The sequence below is a fragment of the Lissotriton helveticus genome, chromosome 9, assembly GCF_964261635.1.
Source record: "Lissotriton helveticus chromosome 9, aLisHel1.1, whole genome shotgun sequence".
Taxonomy (NCBI): domain Eukaryota; kingdom Metazoa; phylum Chordata; class Amphibia; order Caudata; family Salamandridae; genus Lissotriton; species Lissotriton helveticus.
In genome coordinates this window covers 869,211,268-869,236,913 of record NC_136070.1, presented here as the reverse complement: position 1 = coordinate 869,236,913, position 25,646 = coordinate 869,211,268, and the positions used below count along the sequence as shown (strand labels likewise).

Below are 25,646 nucleotides of genomic sequence, written 5' to 3'. Positions count from 1 at the left end.
CCATCGTATTGATTGCGTTGCAGTGTCGCAAGTGCTATCCTGGGGGTCTCCCGTCCCATAGGAATGTCCTCAGTGTGTCATCAATTTTAATAAATGCCTCGTCCAGTATCGGTTTATATGTGTTTTGAAGGACCTATAGGAGTTTTGGGAGCACTATCATTTTATAAAGCGCCGCTCTGCCCAACAACGTTAATGGCAAAGATTTCCATCTTTCTACATCTGCGCTAAACTCTTTGAGTACTCTATAGAGGTTGCGATTTAGAGCTTCTATTTTATCAGTGGTGGCATAAATCCCAAGATATTTTATGCCATTGGGCGCTATCTGAAGCTGACTAATGTGTCTACATGACCCTCCACCTTACCCACTGGATATAGACAAGATTTCTCCCAATTAATTTTATACCCTGCATGTGCTCCGTAGCCTTCGAAACTAGCCATGATACTTGGGAGCGTCACTTCGGGGTTTCTGACATACAAAAGGACGTCATCATCATATAATGATATGCACTCATCAAAGGACTCATTCCCACTCCCCCGGAAACCCGTTATATGTGGATGTGTTCGAATGACACTTGCAAGATGCTCGAACACCAGAGCAAAGAGAAGGGGGGACAGAGAACACCTCTGAATGCCCCACGTCCTATTGGAAATTACTTTGAAACTATTCCATTGACGCTTGTTCTGTCCAGGGGTCCCTCATAGAGAATGGTTATCCATTGCCTAAATGTAGGGCCAAATCCAAACTCGTCCAGGGCAGACATGAGAAAAGGCTAGTGGACGGTGTCAAATGCTTTCTCAGCATCAAGTGACAGGATGAGGTGGGGGTATGCTCTGGTATTTGCTACCTCCAGCCAGTTATGTAGCCTCCGAAGATTGAGTCTTGTAGATCTCTTAGGCATAAAGTCTGACTGGTCCTGGTGAATGAGGCTGGATATTACCCCGGTGAGCCTGTTGGCTAATATTCTAGCTAGTATTTTGGTTTCTATGTTAATAAGGGAGATGGGTCGATATGAGCTACACATCTGTGGCGGTCTATCCTTCTTGGGTATTACCACAATTGTGACTGTCCACAGATCTTTGGGAAGACTATCCACCATCTGTGCCGCTAAGTATAGATTGAGTAGATGAGGGCTAAATAGTGCAGCGTTTTGCTTAAATAGTTCAGGTGGTAACCCATTTGGACCAGGAACTTTTTTTGGTTTTCGACTGACCAATGGCTTCCCCAATTTCTTCGATTTCTAATTTTCTTCTCCAGTGTCTGTGAATCACTCATTGCTAATTTGTGGAACTTTATGCTCTGGAGCTAAGCCTTTATTTGTAACGGTTCTGCCAGAGAACATTTGACATAAAAGGCCCTTATAGTACCCGGCAAAGGCGTTGGCTATTTCAGCGGGAGTTGTGTGGGTCTGACCATCATCTGTCTGTATCCGGGCTACCCATCTACTACCTAACTCTTTTTTTACTTAGCCATGCGAGCAATCTGCCCATTTTATCTTCCAGCGTCGTATAGGCGCCGGTGCATGGCTTGTATCGCATGTTGCGCATCTTTCTTAGCCAGAGCAGCACATTCCCGCCGGAGAATGTGTATTCTCCTTAACAGGGAGGGGTCTTTGCTCGTGATGGCTTTTGTTTCGGTCCATAGGCGTTAGGATTCAAGCCCCGTAATCTCCTCACATTCTTTCTGCTTCTTATAAGCTATAATGTTCTGGGCTCTGTCCCGTAGGACGGGTTTGTATGCTTCCCGTAGTGCAGTGGTTCCCAAACTTTTTGGACCTGCGGCTCCCTTGACCTATTGGCCATTGGCCGCGGCTCCCTATTATGTTACTTTTTCTTCGGGTGGAGGGGGGATGTAACCCTGGACAGGTAAGTACTTCCATTTTACTCCCCGAAAATAATTGGGATGAAGCTGATGAACATATTATAATTATATTTGTAACATAATAATAATTAAAGCAGACGTTTAATAATAAACTTTAATTGTTTAAATGACTGTAAGTGCATAGAAACATTCCTGCGTATTTATGTGGCCCTTGTTAATCTCACTATGCCTGTGCCATGATCTTCCTTACTTTGTTAGTGCTTCTAATCACCTTCTTTTCCCGCCATCTGTTTTGATGCATCTTTCTGTTTGTACTTTTGTGTTTGGAGCAGAAACTTAGCTCAAGCACAACAGAGCTCTGAAGTGTGGACTTACCCTCGTCCATATGTTTTGATTCAGCTCAATGTCCCTGCACATCCTTAGGGGCCCATCAGTTTTGTAAAGGCGCCTAGATGCTTCGCTTTAGCCTTCAAGATGCTAAGATGCACCACCATGGTCCTTAAGGATGTGGTCAGAGATTTGAAATGGCTTGAATGCACGGCTACTCTGTCTCTGAAGGTGCTTTGATGCACATCCTAGTGAGTCCCTGAAGGTGCTCAAATGCACCCTTATCCCTGAAGTCAAAGGTACCCTTCCTCTCTTTGTCACCACCAGCTGTGACAACCACCTTTCCCCTTGCACTACTTCCACGTTTGAGATATCCACTTCCTGTGAGCTCCTTTCATATGTGAGACACTCTCTCCAGTGGTGCTCCTGCCACCATCTGTGAGGTCCTCCCCATCTGTGCTGCTACCACTTGTTATACACCTTCAGGGTGGCGCTGTGTGCTTCTTCTGTTCATCCTCTCTAGTGCTCGAGCTCTTGTGCATGTGGTGTACCCATGGGCAACTGAGTTCTATTATCAGAGGGCTGGGCAGGATGGGTGGTGCAGAGTGTGAGCCTGCTGGGAGGCAGCCGCCGTAGAGCTGCAGTGTTTGTGTGTAAAAGGGACACAGTGCAGTGCTTTTCACACTAAATCATTGCTCATTAGTGCCTGCTGGGAGGCGGCCGCACTACAGATGTGTATGAGTGGGATGCTTTCCAAAACGGAGTTTTGGTGACTTCACAGTCATAAGGCAGAGGCTCTGAGATTATTTTGGCAAACTGGCAAAGTCCAGTTTGACGAGATCTTTCCCCTTGGGTCTCAAATACAACATGCGTACACAAGTACTGCTTTTTGGCTTGCGGTTCTAAGACTTTCAGAACTGCATGAAAAACAGGAACGGGTGCTTTACTTGCCAGATTCTCTTTAGTTTCAATTTAAAATGACAACAATTAGTTTGTGTAATGTATTTAAAGACTGTGTTGTGTAGAGCTCGGGAGAATCTATGATTACCCGATCGTACATTTCACATTTCCTTTCTTCCAAACCTACTTGTAATGACAATGGCCTAGAGGCGCTGCAGAACACGGGCTGGAATAACGCTTTGAATTGCTCCTGATTGCCCTTGACCCTGCCTAACTGGAAGCTTTTTGAAGCATGTTACGAGCTGGGGCTGTACCAAACCATTTTCTCGAGTAGATGCTGACAGGGGGTTTTTCAGAACTCCCCCACGACAGTCCCAAATGGGTTACTCGGCGCCGCAAAGTAATCTACAAACATTCCACTTTACAAAAATCTTATTCAGAACCTACCTTTCCCACATTCCTAAGATGTGCGTGGCGCACCTGGCTAGTTCTTACGGCGGCGCCGTGGCGCACAGTTTGGGAACCATCGCCATAGTGTAATGGCGGAGTCTATAGACCCCACATTTTCTTTAAAGTAAAGTTCCGAATCTACCCTAATTTCTTTGGCCACCGTAGGGTCTTTTAATACCCATGCATTGAGCTTCAATTCCCCGGCAGAGCGCTTTGTGTGGACGCCTACTGTGAGCCATAGGGGTGAGTGGTCTGAGAGACCCCTCGCCAAGTATTCTATTTTTTGAACCTCTTCTATTTCTCCTGCTGGGGCTAGAATATAATCTATCCTCGAAGGCTTTGTGGGCACCTGAAGTAAGCTTTTGTCTGGGAATGTTGTCTGCGCCATATGTCAGTTAATGTCAGTGTATCTGCAAAACGATTAAGTGGTGTCTCTTTGGGACCTCCGGTTTGAGTCGTCATACGGTCCAATATGGGGTCCATTACATCATTGAAGTCTCCTCCAATAAGGTGAGTTCCGGAGCCCACTTCCAGAAGAATAGCGGCGAGTTTCTCTAGCGTCTGTCTTTGTAATCTAGGGGGTGCATATACACTAATGTAAGTGATGCCTCTTCTGTCCCAAATACCTTTGACCGCAACATATATTCCATTGGGGTCTATCCATGTGCAATCGGTTCTGAATGGTGGACATTTCCTAATTAGAATGGCCACTCCTCTCGGACCCGGTGGAAAACCCTGAGTGGGCCAGTGTCTTGTATGCCCATCTGCCTAGGAACCCACATTGTGTATGTATCCTTCAAATGTGTCTCTTGCAAAAATATGACGTCTGGCTTTAGTTCGTAATAAATGCTGACACCAGTCCACTCTTAACTTTATTCCCCATCCCATTAACGTTCCATTAGAGGACTTAGTAGGAGTCATTTCTAAGTGCTGTCATAGTGGAGTCGTGCTTTGTCCTCCCCACTGCCGGTGCTGCTTCCCGGGTCTCTCTGCTTCCGTATCTGTTGTCTCAAAAAATGTATGTCCATTCTAATCTGCCTGTTAACTGTGTTAGAACCCCATCCCTGTATTTAACTTTGTACAAAATCGAACAAAGATGCATTTTCTATTTCATCTAGTGTGCTTTATACCGATTTTGCATATAATTCTTTTTTCTGGAGTTTTTGTGATTGAATCACACAGAGGTTGCCTAACTTGCTTCTAGAACTATGCATTATATAGCTTCCTCTTGATATATATTGGGATGTGCACAATTATCAAATTTAATGATAAATAAAACTGCAGAATGCACTCTTGCCTGTGGAGACCGGAGGACATGACTCCATAGAAATGTGCCAGCTTTCTCAGGTGACCAGTTTGTGGATAAATATTACCGTGTCACAGAGACTCATTTTACTTTGCTGCAAAACTTGCTAGTAGCTACACCCGATTTAAGTAAAAGACTGTGCAATAGAAAAAAGTATTTGTATTTGATTTAAAAAGCTTTTAATTTACTCGGGTTGTACAGTTTTGTTCTTGATGACCATGGGTGATACCTACAGACATGGGTCGCGTGCGTTCTTTATCATCCCTTTTTCTTGAGTTCTCCTTGAGCTTGTGGAACGAGACCCTGATGGCCACTGGTTTATACCTGCCATCAGTTTCGAAGGTACACTCGGTGAGCGCAGAAGGTATGAGGTATAATGCTTTTACAATGTGTCGGTATGACATTCCATGACCCAAATATCACCATTACACATTTTTGTTGTACTATTCTTCAGTCACAAACATGCCTGAGGGTGGCAGTGGTTTAAAACTTAAGTATGCATATCATTTTACATTGGCATAATTGTGTCTGTGGGATTTTGGTCGCATGTAATGTGCTACTGAGATCACATTAAATAATGCCACAGAGGCGCAACTAGAGTCGAATTTCAGGGAGTGGGGGGGGGCTAATAAAAAATTGGGGGGGGGGGCTAATTCTTCCAGCAATAGGCAGAGTGGAGATTACAATGGAATGGTCTCGGCATTGTTAAAGTTAGAGCCATTGGCATTGCTCATGACATTTTTATTTATGTTTTTGTTTTGAAAACATAAATAAATTACATTGTCATTTACAATGCCAATAGCTTAATAGCTCGCAAATGCGAGACCTATTGCATTTGCACCCACACAGAGCCACCCACACACAGCCACCCACACACACATACAGAGCCGCCCACAGAGAGCCATTCACATAGAGCCACCGACACACACAGAGCCACCCACACAGAGCCACCTACACAGACAGAGCCACCCACGCACAGACAGACAGAGCCACCCACCCACACACAGACAGAGCCACCCACGCGCACACAGACAGACAGAGCCACCCACGAGCACACAGACAAACAGAGCCACCCACACGCACACAGACAGACAGAGCCACCCACGCGCACACAGACAGACAGAGCCACCCACGTGCACACAGACAGACAGAGCCACCCACGCGCACACAGACAGAGCCACCCACGCGCACACAGGCAGAGCCACCCACGCGCACACAGACAGAGCCACCCGCGCGCACACAGACAGAGCCACCCATGCGCACACAGACAGACAGAGCCACACACAGACAGAGCCACACACACACACACACACGCACACAGACAGACAGAGCCACACACACGCCTGCCCAAGTTATGTGATCAGTTGTTACTATTACTGCATCCAGATATCAGTGTACTTGTTTGTGATTGAATATCAGTATCATCATGAGATACTAAACACAGTTTTGAGTTGGAAATGGAAAGTAGCATCAAAAGAGATAGAAGCTGAAATTATTGGGAAACAGGTCACCTTGTTGTAAATGGGTGCCACTGGTCACACTACAGAGCGTGGGGTTGGGGTGGGGCTGAGGGGGTGGCGGGGGCCTTCTTCATCGGCAGAGGTCCTTTGGCCACAGTTTATAATTCCACATTGAAATGGTGTCGTTTTAAAAAACGATTTGTCAATTAAGTTTTACTTTGCGGCGCATTAACCCAGCTTTGTATCCCTCGGAGGTCGATAAATAAACATATTTAATAACTGCACCAATTTACTGAGCACCCAGAGATGGCAGTGTTCGCTCTACGTGCTATAAAATATTAGAGATTAAGAAAGACGACATTGTTAGGTTAAAAATCAATTGTATTAAAATAAAAAAGTAGATTCAAAGGCTCGGGAAGTCAAGTTTTAAGTTCAAATGTCTAATTCTTCAATAGATAGATGAGCGCCTCCACCCCATAGTGATTATTCATAGAGAACTCATGGGAAAGATTACGTCCCGTAAATTCATGTATTTCTTCGAATAATAATTATTTAATACAGCTTTAAGTCGTGGGAACTCGTGTGTCCTTCGAGTGGGAATGAAAGGGGAAGTCGCTCGCTGGTTTAAAGCAATGTCTGCAGAGCGTTTTGTAGGCGCGGTATAAGGTCGGAGTCTCCTATCCAAATTCACTCAGTCTTTCATCCACTGCATAACTGGTGAAATTAGTAACATGTAGGTGAGGAATCTTACTAAAGCTTCAGATACAATTCATATTAAAACTAGTGCTTTTACCGAGAGAGCCGGCTCAGCCCACCGATGTCCCCTAACCTTTGAAAGTTGTGTTAACCCACTTGTTGTTCGAATCACTCCACAAGCCTCACCCCGCTCCCCAGAGAAGGTCTGTCTGTGATCACCGGCAGCATTACTGTGACACCCCCTCTCACCTGTGGCGGAGGCTGGGGGTCCTGGAGAGCCGCAATGCCCCGGTGAGTGGGTGCTATCGAGGTCCGCCCCCGCGGTCAGCTCGACAGCGCAGACCCCAGACTCTGCTCGGGCAGCGCTCAAAGAGAAGAGGACGTCGCAGCAAGTACGCCATCTTCCTTTTTAGATGGAGAAGTTCTGTTCTTACCCAAATTGTGGATACTGTTTACAAGCGCCGTGCATGCCAATGGGCAAATATATCAGACGCCCCTTCATTGAAAACGTGGATGTAATGCAACAGGGTGCTCATGTAAAGCGCTCTGATACCGTCGGGTTGTATTTGCGCTATATAAAACAGCCCCAAAAAAGAAAACAAAAGAGACGGACAGTGGGAGGGGGGACGGACAGCGGGAGGGGGGACGGACAGCGGGAGGGGGGTAGGATACAACCACGCGGGACCGGGACGAGGTTAGCAATGACGAAAAACATCTGTGTAAAAAAAAAAAAGTAAACGCCCACAATGGCCCACCTCTGAATGACGAACCAAAGGGGGCGGGGCTTACAAAAAAGACAAACGCCCACGAATCTGCTCCAAGAATGAGTGACATCATTCTCTTCCAATGGCAAGCCTCCATTTATGGAGCTAGCCAATGGAAGAGAGAGGCGGGTTAAAGCCCCACTGTTGAAGTCATAAAATCTTCGGCTCCGCCCACTGCTTCGCAGTGCAACGGTAGCCTCGACCTAAACATGTGAAGTACTCTTGTGCTGCAATAAGACGGGCGCCAGACCAGCCAGACTACAGCAGCTCAAAAACTTGTCTGTGTGTGTGCCCGGGAACCTGTCTCAGCCCGGGCATCGCATACGACTGGGGAATGGCTGAAGCCCTTTGAGCCCTATGGGTGTTGTGCACCTGCCACAGGGGAGATGGGAGGAACCACATTTAGCCCGAGGTATAGGGTGATCAAACGTCCCGGATTTCCCTGGACATTCCTGGTTTTTGGAGAAGGGTCCCGATATCCAGACACTTTTCTCCTAATTGAAGAAATGTCCTGGTTTATGGGCAGTGCCTGTTTTTTGTAAAGAAAAGTCCCGGTTTTTAAGGGAGGGTCGGGTGAACCTGCACGTTAATCACAGTGTTATGCAGGCTCACATTTCGACCTGCCCTCTTAGAAACGGGGACAGAAGTTCACTTCTTTAATCTCTCCTGTTGTGCTGCTTCACCTCATTTAAGCAGCACAACAGGATTTAATGAGGAGTGAATCAGGGCTGCAGAAGCCATAGGGCACGGCCAGGCCCACCAGCAGCCGGACCCTGGAGCTCTTCGCCGAACGGGAGGTAATGTGAGAAGAACACAAAAAAAAAGTATATCATTTTATATATATTTGTATAAAAGAAGCCCTGAGACCTAATTGGACATTTAGTCCCATTTCTATGTCTATGGCCTCCACAGTTTTTCATTCTGAAAATCTGGTCACCCTACCGTGCCGTGGTACCATGATTCACATGTTGGTTCACTGCACGGTCCATGGATAAGATTAGGAACGCGTCTTATTCCTTGTCCCTGTCATTGCGGGTTGTCTTGGATGAGCTCTGCAGCTGAATGGTGCAAAATGATTCATTTGGTCACACAGAGAGCATTCCTTGCCATCCTCTTCATCATCTCCATTCTGTATCTGTCCTACATTGACTGCTTTGCCTTTCGTAGGTGGTAGAGTGGTCACGCAACTTTAACTGCTGCTGTTTGGAGGGACACAGTCATTGACTCGAGTGACATCGACAGTGGCACTAATCGGCAGTCCTTGGTTTTATTATTACAGTCTTTGTTTTTTAAACTCTAGAACCTGTAAGTCCAGTCACATATACATTTTTTCAGATTTACACATGTAAACAGCTCCTTGAATGAGGCCCAATGAATCTTAAGAGCCAGGAGTCGTTACCCTGTAAATTTAGCATGAATCTGGCCCTCTAGGGCATATGTTGGACATCAGTACATTAGGTTTGGTTAACAGCACTGAATGGCATTTATTAAAATTCATATTATTGTCTAAATATGAACTTGGAAAGATTTAGAAACAATTGCCTGTCGATGTTGTCAAAAGTCAGTTAATTTTTTGGTGTGCAGTATGTAAATTGTAGATGATATATTTATGTATGTTTAAGGAGGGAGTGATGACAACTCTTTTTTTTTTTTTCTGGTTCCATTGTTTTTCCCATTTGGAAGAGTAGTTTCTGAATTTGTAATCGCTTTGGTACCTTTTGACGAAACAGAACACATTTTTCCCACAGTTGAGTTGGAATCATCCACCTCCACTTAAACCTGCCGATTTTCGTGCATCCATCAACTAGGTGAACATTTATAAAAGAGCCCAAAAAGTGGCAAACACAATGTTCATTCATCGAGGGAAAAACCTGAAATGCTACAAACTTCTGCATAGATTTGAACCAAAGTTATATAGGATGAAAAGGGGCATGGTCCAATCCCTTGGTGCAAATTCGTCAAATGTGGTCAAATAATTTTATACGTAGCTTCTCTGAAAAAGCTCTGTTAAAGTTTTTGCTCTAAATAAGGTAACATTTGTTTCTCAAATCTAGAACGTAAATTCCCTAAAAAAAACATTAGTTGCATTATGTTTGCAACGTAATAAATAAATACATTTAAAGTGATGATCTATTTAATGATATAAACATCACCGCATGTTTCTCGAAATTAGACCATTATACCAGATATTACCAAATAGGATTCCAACAGATAAATTATCACCTTATCAGCACGTGCTGGTTTGATGCTCCGCAAGAGACGGAACTTTATGATTTCCTTATTGACTAGAGTTTCTTGACTGGAATCTGCAGGTCTCTTGCCTACATTGTTGCAATGACCAATAAAGATCACATTTTAATATATGCAAAGCCATTCTCTGAATGGTGCAGCAGGCAATGAGCAGTGCTTCAACATATCTCGGAGTGCGAGCTGACAAACCCGAGAGCAAGTGTTAGTTTCTACAAGGCACGTTCAGCTTCTGTGTTTTTGTATTCTCCGGCTGAGGAGTAAGTGCAGATCTGATGAAGGTCGAGGACATCAAATCACCTTGCCTTGCCAGAATGCAGAGCTGTGTGCAGGTTGCTAAGCACGGCAACATAATGTCTAGAATTCTGCCTCTTAGCATTCTTAGCCCTCTAGAAGCCCTCTGAGAACTGACCAGTCACAGAATGGGGTGGATATAGAGGAGTAGGAAACTAAGGATGCATTCCTACAAGATGCTGCAGTGACCTGGGCAAATCAACTAAACTGTTCATAGGCTTCTCCAAAGGACAAGACGAGGAATCCAGTAACTTGCAAATGAAAAACAAAGAACATCGCCATTAAGTATGGATACTAGAACTGCCAAGACGGTTACCTATATCTGTACAGCAGCAAGTTCAAGACTGTGATGGATCACAAACCTTTGATGTCATTCTTCTACACACCTCTCCTGCAGAATGAGAAGTGGGCACTTCAACTCCAGGTGTACACCTTCAGCATTCAATACTACTCATGAATGAATAAAAATGAGGATTATAGTTGCTTGTGCAGACACACACGTTGATCTGATAAGAGAGCAGGATCTCAAACCGCATTGAAGGACGTATGTTTTTTTATCGTGCAAGGGGTGAATGTTCCTGAAATCATTATCGCTGACTTAAATACAAGAGGCCAGTATCAAAGACTAATGCCTCCAAGCTCTCATAAAGGTGGCACAATACCACAGTTGGAAGCACTTCTTGAGGTGATACTCCGGTACAAGCATCTCCTGGAGTCCTATGGGAAGCCAGCTAAAGGTACAGTTGTAAGAGGTCGCTACATTCAAGCAGTAATGGCAACTTTGACATCCGGTTGACCTCTTATTGGCGCCGAGATGCTCCCTGGAGCGATTGTTGCGCGGTATAAATGGGCTATCATATCATATCATACATTGTAAAACACTCTGGCCCGTTAGCCATCATTATGTAGATAGCACATCAATGTCATCAAAGAATAGTTCAAACCAAAGGAGTTGGGGTACCCAGGCATTGACACTCCTGTCAAGGACATAGTATGTATACGTTGTTACCACGATAAACTGAATCCCAATGCCGGATCCAAAGGAACCCTGGGTTAAACTGAGCTTTCCAGGAAATTGGATGGATCACAGCTATTGTTGGCAGATGCCTTTACGACACATCCCGTGGTAAACGTTGTACGCATTATCTCCTTTGAAATAGTTTTAAAAAGTTCATAGCTGCTAATTAAATCCAAGAAGAACTAAATATCGACAATGGACCATCTTTTTAAGGAGCAGATGTTTAACACTTAAGACCAGGAGATAACATTTAATAGATGCCAGTGAATAGGTAATTGTGGCGTTGTAAGTGTACTGGTGAAACAACAAGCAGACATGGAATAGATAATCTGAGTTGCTACCACACCATCTCCCACTGAACAAATATAAACACCAGTAAATAGATAAGCAAAGAAATACAAAACATATACATAAATACTGAACAGGTAAAACATTAGAAAAAATCTGTTGAAAGTTTGTAAAGGGAATAACAAATAAACCCAGATGTTGGGCATGTCATGGGAGGTCAGTTCCTTTAGACTTTAACCATCACTATGGAAAGAAAGTGATTGAAATAACTTCATTCTGAGGACCCAGACAGCAGGACAGTCAAAGAAGACTTGTTTTAAATCTTGGAGAGCTGTTACAAAGTGGATGCCCACGTTGCTTGGTGAATAAGCAGATAGGTCAGAGATTTCTCAATACATAATGAGTCTGAAAAGTAAATACTAGTTTTTATACACCATTCCTACTGTCTCTGCTTGGGCTCCCTCTACAATAATGGCAGAGGGATTGTAAGAGAAGGCATTAACTCAACAAAAAGAGGGTCAGCACACAAAGATGTGCTGGGCCGTCAACCGTCTAGAAGGGTGACAAGGTGCTTTTCCAAAATTGGAGCCGATAGTGTTCAGGGGCAGCCCCCTTTCGCTTTTTCAGGATCTTTGCTTCCAAACACTGACAAAGGCGTAAGATTACAGGGAATCTGGAAATCTCATGACTCAGGCGTATGAGTAGTATAAAAATGAATTTTTCTATACTTTACAATGCCTGCCACTTAGGATGCATGACTCCACAATTACTTTTATAAAAAAAAATAATGGTTGCATTTGTCTGGAGTAACCGTTCCCCCGGAATCTCACAAATAACGCTCTTAAAGCCAGTTGCTTAAGGGATTATAGGGTTCCCAAATGTGAAAAGATATGCAGAGACAGCACGCACGTGACTGGAATCATATTGGCATGGGGGGGGGTTGGAAGGGTGGAAGGGTGGAATCTGGTTGAGTAGAGCTTCTCTGACATCCCTCTCTGATGTTTGGTTTGGCTCCACTGAGTGCAAGAGGGTAAGATTTAATTTCTCCCTCCTCTCCTCCAAGACAATACTCCTGGAATACTGGTGTCGGGGTGTGAGGAAGACAGATTGAGTGTTCTTCCCGATCCTGATGACACCTTTCGCTCAAAACCCCGATTTTCTTCTGGGCCAAATAGACCTTTGTTTTAAAACATGGGAGACAGAGTGCCCAAACACCCTAGTGGAGATGTTTGTGGAGGGGACTGTGAGTACTAAGGAAGACCTGATGGAGAACTGGAACCTAGATCAGCATGATCATTATTGAATAATGCAGCTCTGACACTGGGCAGGTTCCATGGAGTTGTCTTTACTGGTGGGACGGTAAAAACACCATTAGAGACATTTTTTGATAACAACATCATACAAAAATGCATCACCTACCTCCAACGTTCCCTATTGGATCAGTAAACGAAAACGAAACATACATACATCACGTAATGAGAGCAGGACATCAGGAGGGAGATTGAGGAGGAGTCATGTCAAAATCTGGCTTAGGGTAGTGAAGGCGTCTATCAGTGTGACTCATAAGGAGAATGCGTATAAACTGCTGACAAGATGGTATCTGACAACCACTCAGCTTCACACCATTACCGTAAGATTTGCTAGTACGTATGTGGAGAGAGGGGCACCTTCGTTCACATGTGGTAGTCTTGTACCCACAAACTGACATCAAGGGGTATATTTTAACACATGTTTGTCACATCACGGTTACCCAGCTATCTCTTGATCCGCTTGTGATACGTTTAGGTGACAACTCTTCTTTTTCATTCTGGCTGACCAGCTTCTGCCTAGCAAAGAAGGAATAAACAAGTGGAAGGCAGACAGTTTTCTCACTCCCAACCACAAACTGCTGCAAACTTACTACCTGTCCTCAGCTAATCAGAATGGAGCTCTGCTCTTAGACACTTCCAGTTGGCTAATGGTAGTCCATTTATTAAACAATTGAGCTGCTCTCGCTGCCTCATGCGCTTTTAATAGTTCGGGGACATGCTGGACCCCTGAACACAACAGGCGTTTTTCCTGGTCTTGGGGTGGAGTTTATCCTTTATTGTGGTCTGTCACAGAAGGGGAATGAGGCATTTTTCTTTGGCACTGATCAGCTTTGTAGACTTACTTAAAAAACATGAAAAAGCAGGATTCCACATATTTTGCATTTCTGCTGAATATTTTGACCACCCCTAATCGTAAGTGTAGTTTCTAAAGAAAGATGTATTCATGTGTTGTTTTTTTTTTTAACCTATTTTGTTATTTTGTCCTCCAGGTTTCCACTCCACAACAAAGAGCGCCTTCAGCAGTGGCTGATTAATATGAACAGGGAGAAGATGTTACCCACCAAACACCAGCACTTGTGTAGTGAGCACTTCACTCCATCTTGCTTTGAATGGAGGTGGGGTGTTCGTTACTTAAAGTCGGATGCAGTGCCCACTATCTTTCAGCACACTGGGAACAGTCTGGTAAGTCTGAACAGCTGAATTGTAGCCAAACTAAATTTCTGCAGAGTGATAGACATATTAAGCATACAGTATAGTTATTTGTAATTATATTTCTCTTAATGGTGTTATCCAAAGTTCATAATTTACCACTCATGAAATTACTTGCCTAGACGTGGGTCCCAGGCTTACTGTGCCACCGGAACCAACCTATACCTGGCTGAAGAGCCCTAACTAGGGTGAAACTGGTACTTGGTTGCTTGTGTTCTGGTTCTGGGAGGGACTGGACTGTTCCCACGAGGAGCAAGGTCAAGACTGATTTGTATATGGCTGTGTCCAAACTAAGGTGACATGTAATGCAGAATAACGATGGATTGGGTTGTGGTCCAGAGGAATTGCCTGTGGCTGAGATCAATTCAAACATTCAATCCATCACCCTGTTGTTTGTGCATATGGATAGACGGATATCAATTACCCAACAATAATTAAATGTTATCCACCATTGGAAAGAGCAATTCATTTTCCACAATGTACTTGCCATCACATTCTTCCTTGCACAATCTAAAGTAAGTCTCCAACCTTTTCAATTGTGCTTGCTACTTCTGATAAAAAATAAACCATCCTGAGCTTCTGTGTAATTTAGAGACTATGTAGATATACATAAAGCGAGAAGAAGCAAACAAGAAAAGGACAGGAATGAAGGTTGAAGGAATGAAGGAATGAAGCACTAGAGCAAAGGAAAGAAGAACAAAGAGGAGAATGGGAGAAGGAAATGAAAGAATGTGAGATAAAAAATGGAAAAGAAGTAAGAAGAGACTGAAAGATGTCAAGAAAGAGAGGACAAAGAATGACACAAGGACATGATTGAAGAGTTGAAGGAAAGGGAAGAAAGAAGCAGGAGAGAAGGAAGGAAACATAAAGAAAACAAGCAGGAAGTGAACAAACAAGAAAAAAACAAGGACAAGTTGGAAGAAGGAAAGGTGAGAGAAAAAGGAAGAAAAGGAAAAAAGTGAAGGAGGGAAGGATTGAGAAAGAAAAAACAAACAATTGAAAAAATGAAAGTCAGAGGAAAAACGCAATGGAAATGAAACTGAGAACAAGGAAAGAAAGATAAGAAAGCAGAAAGAAATGTAGATGCTCTGAATTATTCTGAAGTCATTGAAGCAAAACTTTTGGCATGGTTTTCAGAGAGGATAACACAATGTGTGCTGAGGCATTTATTTTTAGGCCTATATTTTCAGGCCTTTTAAGAGGAAGTAGCAGCAGACAACACTGTTCCCACCTTTTTTAGGTCTCGCCTAGCATTGCAGCGCGCATGCGCTGCTCGTTCTGCGAGGGCTATTGTGATCGAGGAGATTTCAGAAGGGGACTTGAAGCCCCGCTCCTCATTTTCATTGGATGGTGTCATCGTTTAAGTAAAACGGTGGCCTCCGATTGAAGCTGAGGCTTTTTTGTTTCCGCCCTGTCTCCTTTTCGTCCATCCCATCCGGATTGGATTGTCTGCTTGCTGGCTGTCGTGACTGAATTTCTTATCTATAGGGGGCATGTATGTTTACGAGTTAGTCTGTGCCTAGGGGTCGTGTAGTGACAGATCATGTTTATGAGTTAGCTTGTATCTCTTTATATCGCAGTGGCTTTCTGTTGGGATCATTGTGTCTGCGTGGCTCCTCAGTTTTCACTGTGCTCGTTTACTTAATTGTTTTACCCCGATTTGCTTTCCCCGCGCTTATATCTTCTATCTGCACCCTCCCAAACCAATCTTGTTAAACTTCTCTCCATTTGAGAGGGGGCCTCCAGACGGCCGTGGGTGGGTGAAAGCTCAGCTAATGGGAGGGGTGGTCAAACCATTTTTTCACCGAGTGACTTGGGGACATCTACGGAGGGTTTCAGATTGTGCGTGTATATATGTGGGGAGGAGGGGGGGGGGTCCCTTCCCCATAGCGGCAGTGGCTAGAGACATCCTATCACAGAGCAAGTTTGCGATTTAGGAAATGGCAGGCCACTTCGGAAACTCCCTGTATTTTCCAGTTACTAAATCGCATTTGTATCTTGTTTGTTACCCTGGACACGTCTTGCTCTGTTGTAAAGCTCCAATGCCCATGGGCCAAGTCCGCGCTATAGAAAAACGCAACTAAACAAATAAAATAAAGAGCAGAGCATCGCCAGTGCCTTGTTGATCTGTTGCAGGCGCCTGCATGTGAGGTGGAGTCAGACCTTCAACATTGGCCTGGGTGTGGGGTTTGTAATCTGCCCCTGTACACAGGGAGGATAGGGGGACATTGTCGTCATGGTGACATAAGTGGGCCCTCATCCCAGGGGTCGGTAGAAAAAACAATTCTTGCTGCTGAGACGGCCCCTCCCTGTGGGTTGTGAAGAGCCCCCTTGCTGGTTCAGAGGCCTCTGCATGCACCCCCCGATGAGCAGCTGTGAGCGGCAGGCCAGGTGAATGGACCCACACCCCAGGAGCCGAGGAGATCAGTGAACTCCCACCCCTTCCGTACGCCCCCCCCACACTTTCCATATTACTTAAGTGACCAAAAGGGAAGCCCACGCAGCCTGTATTCCCTGTTAAAAGCCAAGAGAGACGGCACCAGACACCCGCGAAGGCCTCCAGGAGGGGCGGGGCCTGCATGGAATTCTGTTCTCTCAGGCAACATCCAGCTGGATCCAGTGCAGATAATGCTCTCAGTGTAAAACCTGCGGCCCTAGCCAATCTCGGTGCCAGCGATGGGGCCCCCTTGCATCCCATATCACCTTCCAGCAGAGCTCGCAGCACTACAGCACACCGCAGTGCACCCAGCACACCGCAGTGCACCCAGCACACCGCAGTGCACCCAGCACACCGCAGTGCACCCAGCACACCCTGTGCGCTCCAGCACACCGTAGTGCACCCAGCACTCCCTACTGCGCTCCAGCACACCGCAGTGCACCCAGCACACCCTGTGCGCTCCAGCACACCGTAGTGCACCCAGCACACCCTAGTGCGCTCCAGCATACTGCAGTGCACCCAGGACACCCTACTGCGCTCCAGCACACCGCAGTGCACTCAGCACACCTTGTGCGCTCCAGCACACCGTAGTGCACCCAGCACAACCTAGTGCGCTCCAGCATACTGCAGTGCACCCAGCACACTCTAGTGCGCACCAGCATACTGCAGTGCAGCTAGCACACCCTAGTGCGCTCCAGCACACCGTAGTGCACCCAGAACACCCTAGTGCGCTCCAGCATACTGCAGTGCACGTGCTCCAGCGCCTCTCTCTGCCCCATCTTCTTCTGTTATCCTCTTTTCTTTCATCATCCGTTCTTTCTCTCTCAGCTGAGATGCCCTCACTTTCTTGTGTCCCTCTTTACTCTCACTGTTTCAACCTCCTGTCTTTCTGACTCTTCATATATCTTTCTCACCATAAATGTTCTCTAATTTTCACACTCTCTAGTAGTGCTACTGCCTGTAAACTCGAAGTCTAAGTTCAGTAGCACAATGCTGCTTCTGGCACTATCATTCATTGTCAGCTGTCGAATTCTGCTTTATATGTATACGTTTGCATATTTTTTCATCTTTAAATACGTTCAACCATATCTGAATGTCTGCTCAATACACCAATGTGTAATACAACTAAAGGACATAAACCTATTTTGGCCTGTATTTTTGTCAACTCTCTATTTTATAACCGCGCAACCCTCTCAGACGTGTCCTGAATTGTGACCATTTGTCCTGAATTTTTACTCTCACTGTGCAGAATTCACCTTCTTGCCAGTTGTTCACCCTACCCCCAGCACCTCCCGGTGTAGCACTGTGCCCCAGAGCGAACCCTAGTATAGCCCCTAGCACCCCCCAGCAGAGGTCAGTGTACCCCAGTGCGCTATAGTGAAGCCCATAGCATCCCCCAGCCGAGCTCAGTCTATCCCAGCGCAACCAAGTGCAGCCCGCAGTACCTCACAGTGGAGCTCAGCATACCCCAGCTCTCCCTAGTGCGGCCCGAAGCATCCCCCAGCAGAGCTCAGTGTACTCCAGCGCACCCCCGAAGCATCCCCCAGCAGAGCTCAGTATACCCCAGTGCACCTTAGTGCAGCCCATAGCACCCCGTAGCAGAGCTCAGTGTACCCAAGCATACCATTGAGCAGCCTCCAGCACCCCAGCGGAGCTCAGGGTACCCCAAAACACCCTAGTGTAGCCCATAGCATCCCCCAGCAGAGCTCAGTGTACTCCAGCGCACCCAAGTGTAGCCCCCAGCAGAGCTCAGTATACCCCAGTGCACCCTAGTGCAGCCCATAGCATTCCCAGCAGAGCTCAGTGTACCCCAGCGCACCCTAGTGCAGCCTGTAGCATCCCCCAGCACAGCTCAGTGTACCCCAGCGCACCCTAGTGTGGCCCATAGCATCCCCCAGCAGAGCTCAGTGTACTCCAACGCACCCTAGTGTAGCCCCCAGCTGAGCTCAGTATACCCCAGTGCACCCTATTGCAGCCCATAGCATCCCAAAGCAGAGCTCAGTGTACTCCAGCCCACCCTAGTGTAGCCCGTAGCATCCCCCAGCAGAGCTCAGTATACCCCAGTTTTACCCTAGTGCAGCCCATAGCATCCCCCCGCAGAGCTCAGTGTACTACAGCGCACCCTAGTGTAGCCCGTAGCATCCCCCAGCAGAGCTCAGTATACCCCAGTGCACCCTAGTGCAGCCCATAACATCCCCCAGCAGAGCTCAGTGTACTCCAGCGCACCCTAGTGTAGCCCATAGAATCCCCCAGCAGAGCTCAGTATACTCCAGTGCACCCTAGTGCAGCCCATAGCCCCCCAGCAATACATTTCGCAGTTAGCTGTACCGAGGAAGGAACGATCCGAGTCAGGAGTTTCAGTTTGAGACTTTTATTAAAGTCTTAAGTCCATAAATAACGGACCCACAGCAGAGCAGATTAGCGCAGTGAAGGGCAGCAGAAGAGAATGAATTCAAAGAGAATTCTAGAATGAAAGGGACAGATAGAATAGAGATAGAAATAAAAGAAATAGCAACAGCAAGGAAGAAAGAACAGAACATTGCACATCTTCCCCTTTTTGGAGAAACTTAAAATGAAACATTCTATAATAAAACATTATACAATATAATAAAATAGAAATGCAAAGGAAGTAAAAGAATTAAGATAAAACAAAATCCTTAAAATGAACAGGTAACTTACAAATTCTTTTTGAAGGTAAATTGGTGGAATCAATAACATTTTCTAAAGAAGTATCAGAACTCACATTTTCTTGAGACGATGCAACAGTTGAATCGATAACATTTTCTAAAGAAGTATTAGAACTCACATTTTCTTGAGATGATGCAACATTTGAGGAAGAACCTTCAAACAAAACATAATCATTCACATCATGAGTAATAGCAGTTTTGTTATAAATAGCAGCTTGCTCATCGGAAATAGGAACAAGTCTGTTCTTATTCCACCATTTCCCATCATGAAGCAAACAAGAACTGAGACCAACCTTAGATATTTTGTAAGGAGAAGAGAAAGAGGATTCCCCTTTTTCTGACAAGAAAAGGTTTCTTGATAAGGACATACGAACCAGAACAAAATTCTGTTGATTGAACATGTTTGCGAATATCAAAATTATATTTTTGTTTGTTCTGTGCTAAAGCAACAGATTGTCGTAAAATAGCATTTTTATCAGTACCGGTGACACAACTTGAAGAGGAATTAGAAGAATGTCGCTCCAACCAAGAAGGAAGAAGTAAAGAGCGACATTTTCTACCTCTTAACAACTCAAAAGGGGTGACGTTAGTAGTTGAATGAGGTGAGTTGTGATATGCATTTAGTTTATTTTTAAGAAAAAGATACACATCTAACCCAGAGGATAGGGCAGTCTGAACCCCTTCTTTGAGAAAACGGTTCGCTCTCTCAACAAGTCCATTAGCAGCAGGACTGTACAAAGCTACTTGAATATGTTTAATATCCATGGATTTTAAGACATCTTGCATGGCATTCGATACAAAATGAGTACCGTTGTCCGTAACAAGCTCTCTTGGAGGACCTTCAGCAGAAAAAACATTTTTGAGAAATTGCAAAACAGAACTGGTCGAGGCTGATTCAACAAAAGAAAAATAAATCCATTTGGAGAAATAATCAATCAAGACTAGTAAAAATGTTGACGAGGTAGGTAACAAATTAAAAGGTCCAGCAAAATCCAAGGCAACTTTCATCCATGGACCTTCAGGTAAAGAAACTGGACGCAGTGGATTTTGTGTCGTCTTCCAATGTTTGTCACAGACAACACATTGAGGACATAAATCAACAAAAGACGAAACCTGAGCATTCAAAGAAGGCCACCAGTAATTTTCCCTAAGTTTCTTACAAGTAGCAGTGACCCCTAAATGTCCCGTATGTGCAATCATTATAAGTTTATTCCTAAGAGAAAGTGGAGGAATAATACAGCCATTCCTAGTGCAGATACCATTTTCTAGAGATAATTCTGAAGAAATTTGTGCAAACGGTCTTAAATTATGTGAAACATTGCGAATTGGAGGCCAACCTTTAACGATAAAGTCAGAAATTTTCTTTAAATCATGATCTGTAGAAGTGGCTTCAAGCCAATCTTTTTCAGAAATGGCACCATTAGATGAAGAAGAAGCATCAATGGAAGCTCAGCTGGGCAGAAATCCTTGAGGCACATAAAGATATTGAAGAAAGTGAGTGGGCAGAAATAAATATCTGTCACCCGACTCCTGGTACCAAAATATGTACCGAGGAAGGAACGATCCGAGTCAGGAGTTTCAGTTTGAGACTTTTATTAAAGTCTTAAGTCCATTTAAAGTCTTAAGTCCATAAATAACGGACCCACAGCAGAGCAGATTAGCGCAGTGAAGGACAGCAGAAGAGAATGAATTCAAAGAGAATTCTAGAATGAAAGGGACAGATAGAATAGAGATAGAAATAAAAGAAATAGCAACAGCAAGGAAGAAAGAACAGAACATTACATTAGCTATTGCTATTTTACATTAGAAAGCATTTTATTTATGTTTTACAAAGAAAAAACAAAATAACAATGTCATTTACAATGTCAATAGCTCAAAGTAATGTCATTGCGAGACCTATTGCATTGCAAATGCTTGTTTCTAACCGGAGGATTATCAGATAGTCAGGGATAAATACTTCAGAACTCCAGGCAGCAAGCTACTCCAACACAGCCAGCAATCTACCGGTAGCTCGCGTTTGGCGTTTTGGAAAAGCCTGATCTAAGGTCATTCATAGCACCTTTTAACATTTAGATACAACCGCGTGCTGATTGGATTGGCTTCTCTGTCATGTGTATCTCAGAGGCTTATGCAAGAAATTATTTGAAAGTGCTGAGTGAGTGTGCCATTTTCATGACAACATTTTACTTTTTCCTAGAGTAAAAAAAAAAAAGAACATGTAGCAGGTTACTGAATATTTTAGAGATTTTACATACTAACGATTTAACTTTCAAATCTGAAAAATGTAAGCTAAAGTTAAGTGTTACATGGCTAAGTCAGACTATCGCTGCTGATTGCACAAGCCTTAGAGAGAAACTAGTTAACAGTATTGTTAATACCTTTGTACCCAATCGCAAAGCTGACTGGAGGTTATTTCTTTTGGTGACACTGAATTTTATTGAAAGTTTTTCAAGAATTTTGCTGATAGAACCAAAGATATGAGAAATTTGTTAAAGGAAAACAAGAAATTTGATTTGGATAAATTGTAACTACACCCGGTTTGGTGCCTTTAAGTTGGGAAACATCCTTTACAATGCAACTGCCTTTACGACGCAATTTTTACAACGCCAACCATTACAACGCATTGCGCTGGGGGGCGCTCTAGGATAGGGAATACGTTTAATTTACTGTCCAACACCTTCCCTAGTGTCCACGGGGACTGGAGTTGGAATAGTAAATTAAACTATTCACTATCCAGCGCCCCAAAGCACTATGCGTTGTAAATACCGCGTTGTAAAGGCATGCGATGTAAAAGTATGCGTTGTAACGTCATACATCCCTTTAAGTTATAACATAGTGATTACATTTTATGCCATTGCCTATAAATTATGTGTTATCTCCCAAAGGTACTAGAGTAATCTCCAAGAATTGATAGATCATTAACCAACAAGGAAGAGTTTAATTTTACAATGCAATATGCATCAGCGGATAAGAATGTTTTTGCTGATTCTTTTTCAAGGATTAAAGTTAATAGTAACTTATGTAACGATTTTGGAGATGATTTACAAGAGTATGGACCGGTGACAGCAATGGAGTACATAGACATGACAACTAGAACGATGAAGGAATGGAAAGATGCAGTAGGGACGATATTGAATTAGTTTAGCTTGGTATATGGATCATGAAAGGTTGGCCTTCACATGTGAATGGTTGGCAGAGTGACATGAATGGCAAGGATAAACTCAGTGAGGATTAATGGGGTGTAAGTGGGGGTGCAAAATTAATGTCCCATGTAGATATTAAAAGTGAAGTTGTTCACTTTGCTCCTCAGAGCCACTTAGGCAGAAATAACATTAAAAGTAGGATTAGGGAGTCGTTCTAATGTCCTGGGATGGATAAAGATGTGGAGAGATTTGTAAAATAATCTTTGTTATGAACCACTAGTGATTAAATACACAAGGCAGGCCTTCAACCTCTATAACCTGTGCTTTATCCAGTGAGTACATGGGTTAGGTTAGCCATGGATATAATGGGTCCCGAGGATGTCATAGGAATTCATAATAGATTTGTTCTGATGACTGTTGATTACTATTCCAAATAGTTTGAACTAGAGTTTATTGGAGAAGTAACAAATATAACAGTGCGGGTTATCCTGAAGACTTTGTGACAGACATTAGTCCACCATTTTGTTCTGCTGAAGGGGAAGAATATTTGACAAAGACAAATATAGTACATTCCATTACCGCTGTGTAATATCCCAGGGCTAATCATGTAGTTGAGTGGATCAACAGTATAATTAGGAAGGCCATTCAGATGGAGGTGGTAATTTGCAGGCCTGTTGTGGTTTATGTGAAGCAGATGATGTGGGCTGAGAACGAGTGAATATTGCACAACAGGTCAATCACCATTTAAATTATTGATAAGAAGGAAACCCAACCTGACTGTCTCCATGAATAAGAGTAATGAGGAGGTCGAAATTGATAAAGACGAATTAAAAATTAAGTTTTTAGTCAAACAAGAGTTATATAAAAGACATTTTGATAAAAATTCAGGACAAAGAATTTTATGGTGAGAGTAGGCCAAAGGGTAAAGATTAAATTACTGTGAAGTGTTCGCAATGGTAAATCTAAGTTTATTTTGTTCCAGAGGTCGTTAAAAGAGTGGGAAAGTATTATGGGGAGTGTACGGAGTAAAAATGGATTGGTTAAGTTAGACGAGGAAGATGAATATGGATAGGTTCAAACTTAAAGGGCCATGTTAGGAATTAGGAGAGCAGATGATGACATGATTAATGATAGAATAGAGACTAGATTGACTTCTATTTGCATGTACTATGTGTATGGGTAACTGCAGTCCATCAACCCATTTTAAGTATCCACTTTGCTCTTTTATCAATCAAATGTGCATATATAAATTGCATATGTTTGGCCTATTGAATTGTCTTCATGCTGGTTTTAAGTATATAATTTGTATATATTTGATAAGATAGAATGCTGCACATACCTGTGTTGGAGCATATTGTATTATTCTCATATGATAATTGTATCTATGCAGTTTGTATTGTTTCATAAGAATGGTAAACATGAAGCGTTCTTTTCTGCTCATAGAATGTAAAATGCCACGGCTGTGGAATGCTCCCATGTAATCTATGTGGAGTTTGTTTTGAATGAGGGTCAGTTGCTACACTGGCTACTCTAACGCCTGCTCTGGGAAGCACTGGAAATTAACATAATGCCTCTTTATTAATTTGTACCTGTGATTCTCCAGCAACTGTGGGAATGAATATTTCACTATGGCAGTCAAACTGATCACCAAGTACACTGTTTACACACTTGACTCTCAGGCTGGCAGAACAAGCAGTCCAAGCCTTCTCAGGGAGTTGGTGTTGAAGAAAGAATCTCAGCACTCAAATCGCCCTATAGAACAAAATAGTTATTGTCCAATTGAATGCTTATCGTTATGGGAAAGAGAAGTAGTTCATTATCCACCATGAGTTGCTATTAAAAAAAGGTATAAACAAGGGCACAGGGTTGTAAGGACGTTCTAAATGGAAAGGCACAATGTAATTGATACAGTAAAATGGTAGGTTCAGGCTTTCAGTGAAAGCGTAAGCAAAATACTGTATTCTTGACTCGTAGGTCATTCTCTTTGGGATCTCCATTGCAGTTCAAATAGCAGTTGGGCCCCAGTCTCCTATCAGTCCTTTAAGTCTGCAAAGACCCAAAGAATTTGAGGTTTACTATCTGTGGTGGCTACGAGATACCAGTGCGAAGACCTTGCCATGATGTACCGTGGGTATGTGGGCCCCACCTCTCATCTGAAGGCACTAGAGAAGGTTCAGAAGTTCAAGCGAGTCTCCGTTCAGTAGCGAGCTTCGGTGTGCAAGTAGGTCGCCTGCAAAATTTAATGCCCAATGCCGACGAGCCCACCCTTGTTTTCTGCGAGATAATCGGTAGTATCAGCACCATTCGACGTGGACCCCTGGCCGTGGTTGAGTTTCTTTGTTGTTGCTGCACGCCACTCTACAGCAGTGCCCAGGGAGGCCACACCAGGACTAGGTCAGGACTAGGTCAGCTCCATCAATGCCTGTCCAGCTGGGGGTGCCCCCTCAGGTCAGTGAAAATGTAAAGAAAAACTTTGGAAGGTTTGAGTCCCTTATTGGCAGTTTCCAGATAGGGAATGTTTATTCCACTGCCACTGTTCTGGAACCGTTTTGAGGTGGTTCACTCATATAATGTATGCTTCCTCTGAGGGTTGTATCTAAGTGAAGCACTCCAACCAAGAGCACAATCAGGAGTGAAGAACGTGCACCTAGCTGCTATATGTCTTTTGAGAGCAGCACCTCTGGGAGTGAAAAAAGTTAGGCCCTAACGGAATGGTCACGGTCACTCATTAAATTTCAAAGGCATCCCTACCTTCACTCTTCCTTGCCTAAATGAGTAGTGCATCTATGAAGTCTCAGGAATGAAAGTAATACAATTTGCTCGTCTTTGGGGCTGTGATCCAGCTTTCATCTTGCGGCATGCTTTACCAAGGACAATCTAAATTAATTCCAATGAACTTTACCACTGACTCATCTGCCACATGGCTGCATGTTACTGCACTCACATAAAACACACATGGGATATCAGCACAAGGACTTGGTTAGAACACTTCAGCAGAACTTTACTGTGTGAGGGTGACAAGCTACTCAATTGTTGCCAGGAACCCGGGAATGGTCCTTCAGGTAATCAAAAGTGGCATGTTGCCCCCAGTGCCAGGTATCTAGACGCAAGTACGTACACATGTAGTAAGGAGGCCATGGTTAGTGCTCTCTTACAGACCAAAGAGTGCCTGCTCTGAGCCTCAATTCCTATCGTTATGTCAGTCCTCCGTGTGCTTTCATGAATGTCTTGCGATGCAGGTGACAATTCCCATCCCAACACCAAGAAGTTTCTCTCATTTTGAAGAAAATT

At 44.0% G+C, this 25,646-nt stretch overlaps 1 protein-coding gene across 2 annotated transcripts in view; it reads left to right on the top strand.

Moving 5' to 3' along the window:
• The window catches only part of LOC144781933 (THAP domain-containing protein 5-like), a 136,666-nt gene that overhangs the window by 35,413 nt on the left and 75,607 nt on the right, over positions 1–25,646 (top strand). For both annotated transcript variants that reach the window (XM_078661019.1, XM_078661020.1), the window contains exon 2: positions 13,869–14,061. In XM_078661019.1, the coding sequence (XP_078517145.1) occupies positions 13,869–14,061 (193 nt within the window). The remainder of the gene's footprint in view (positions 1–13,868; positions 14,062–25,646) is intronic.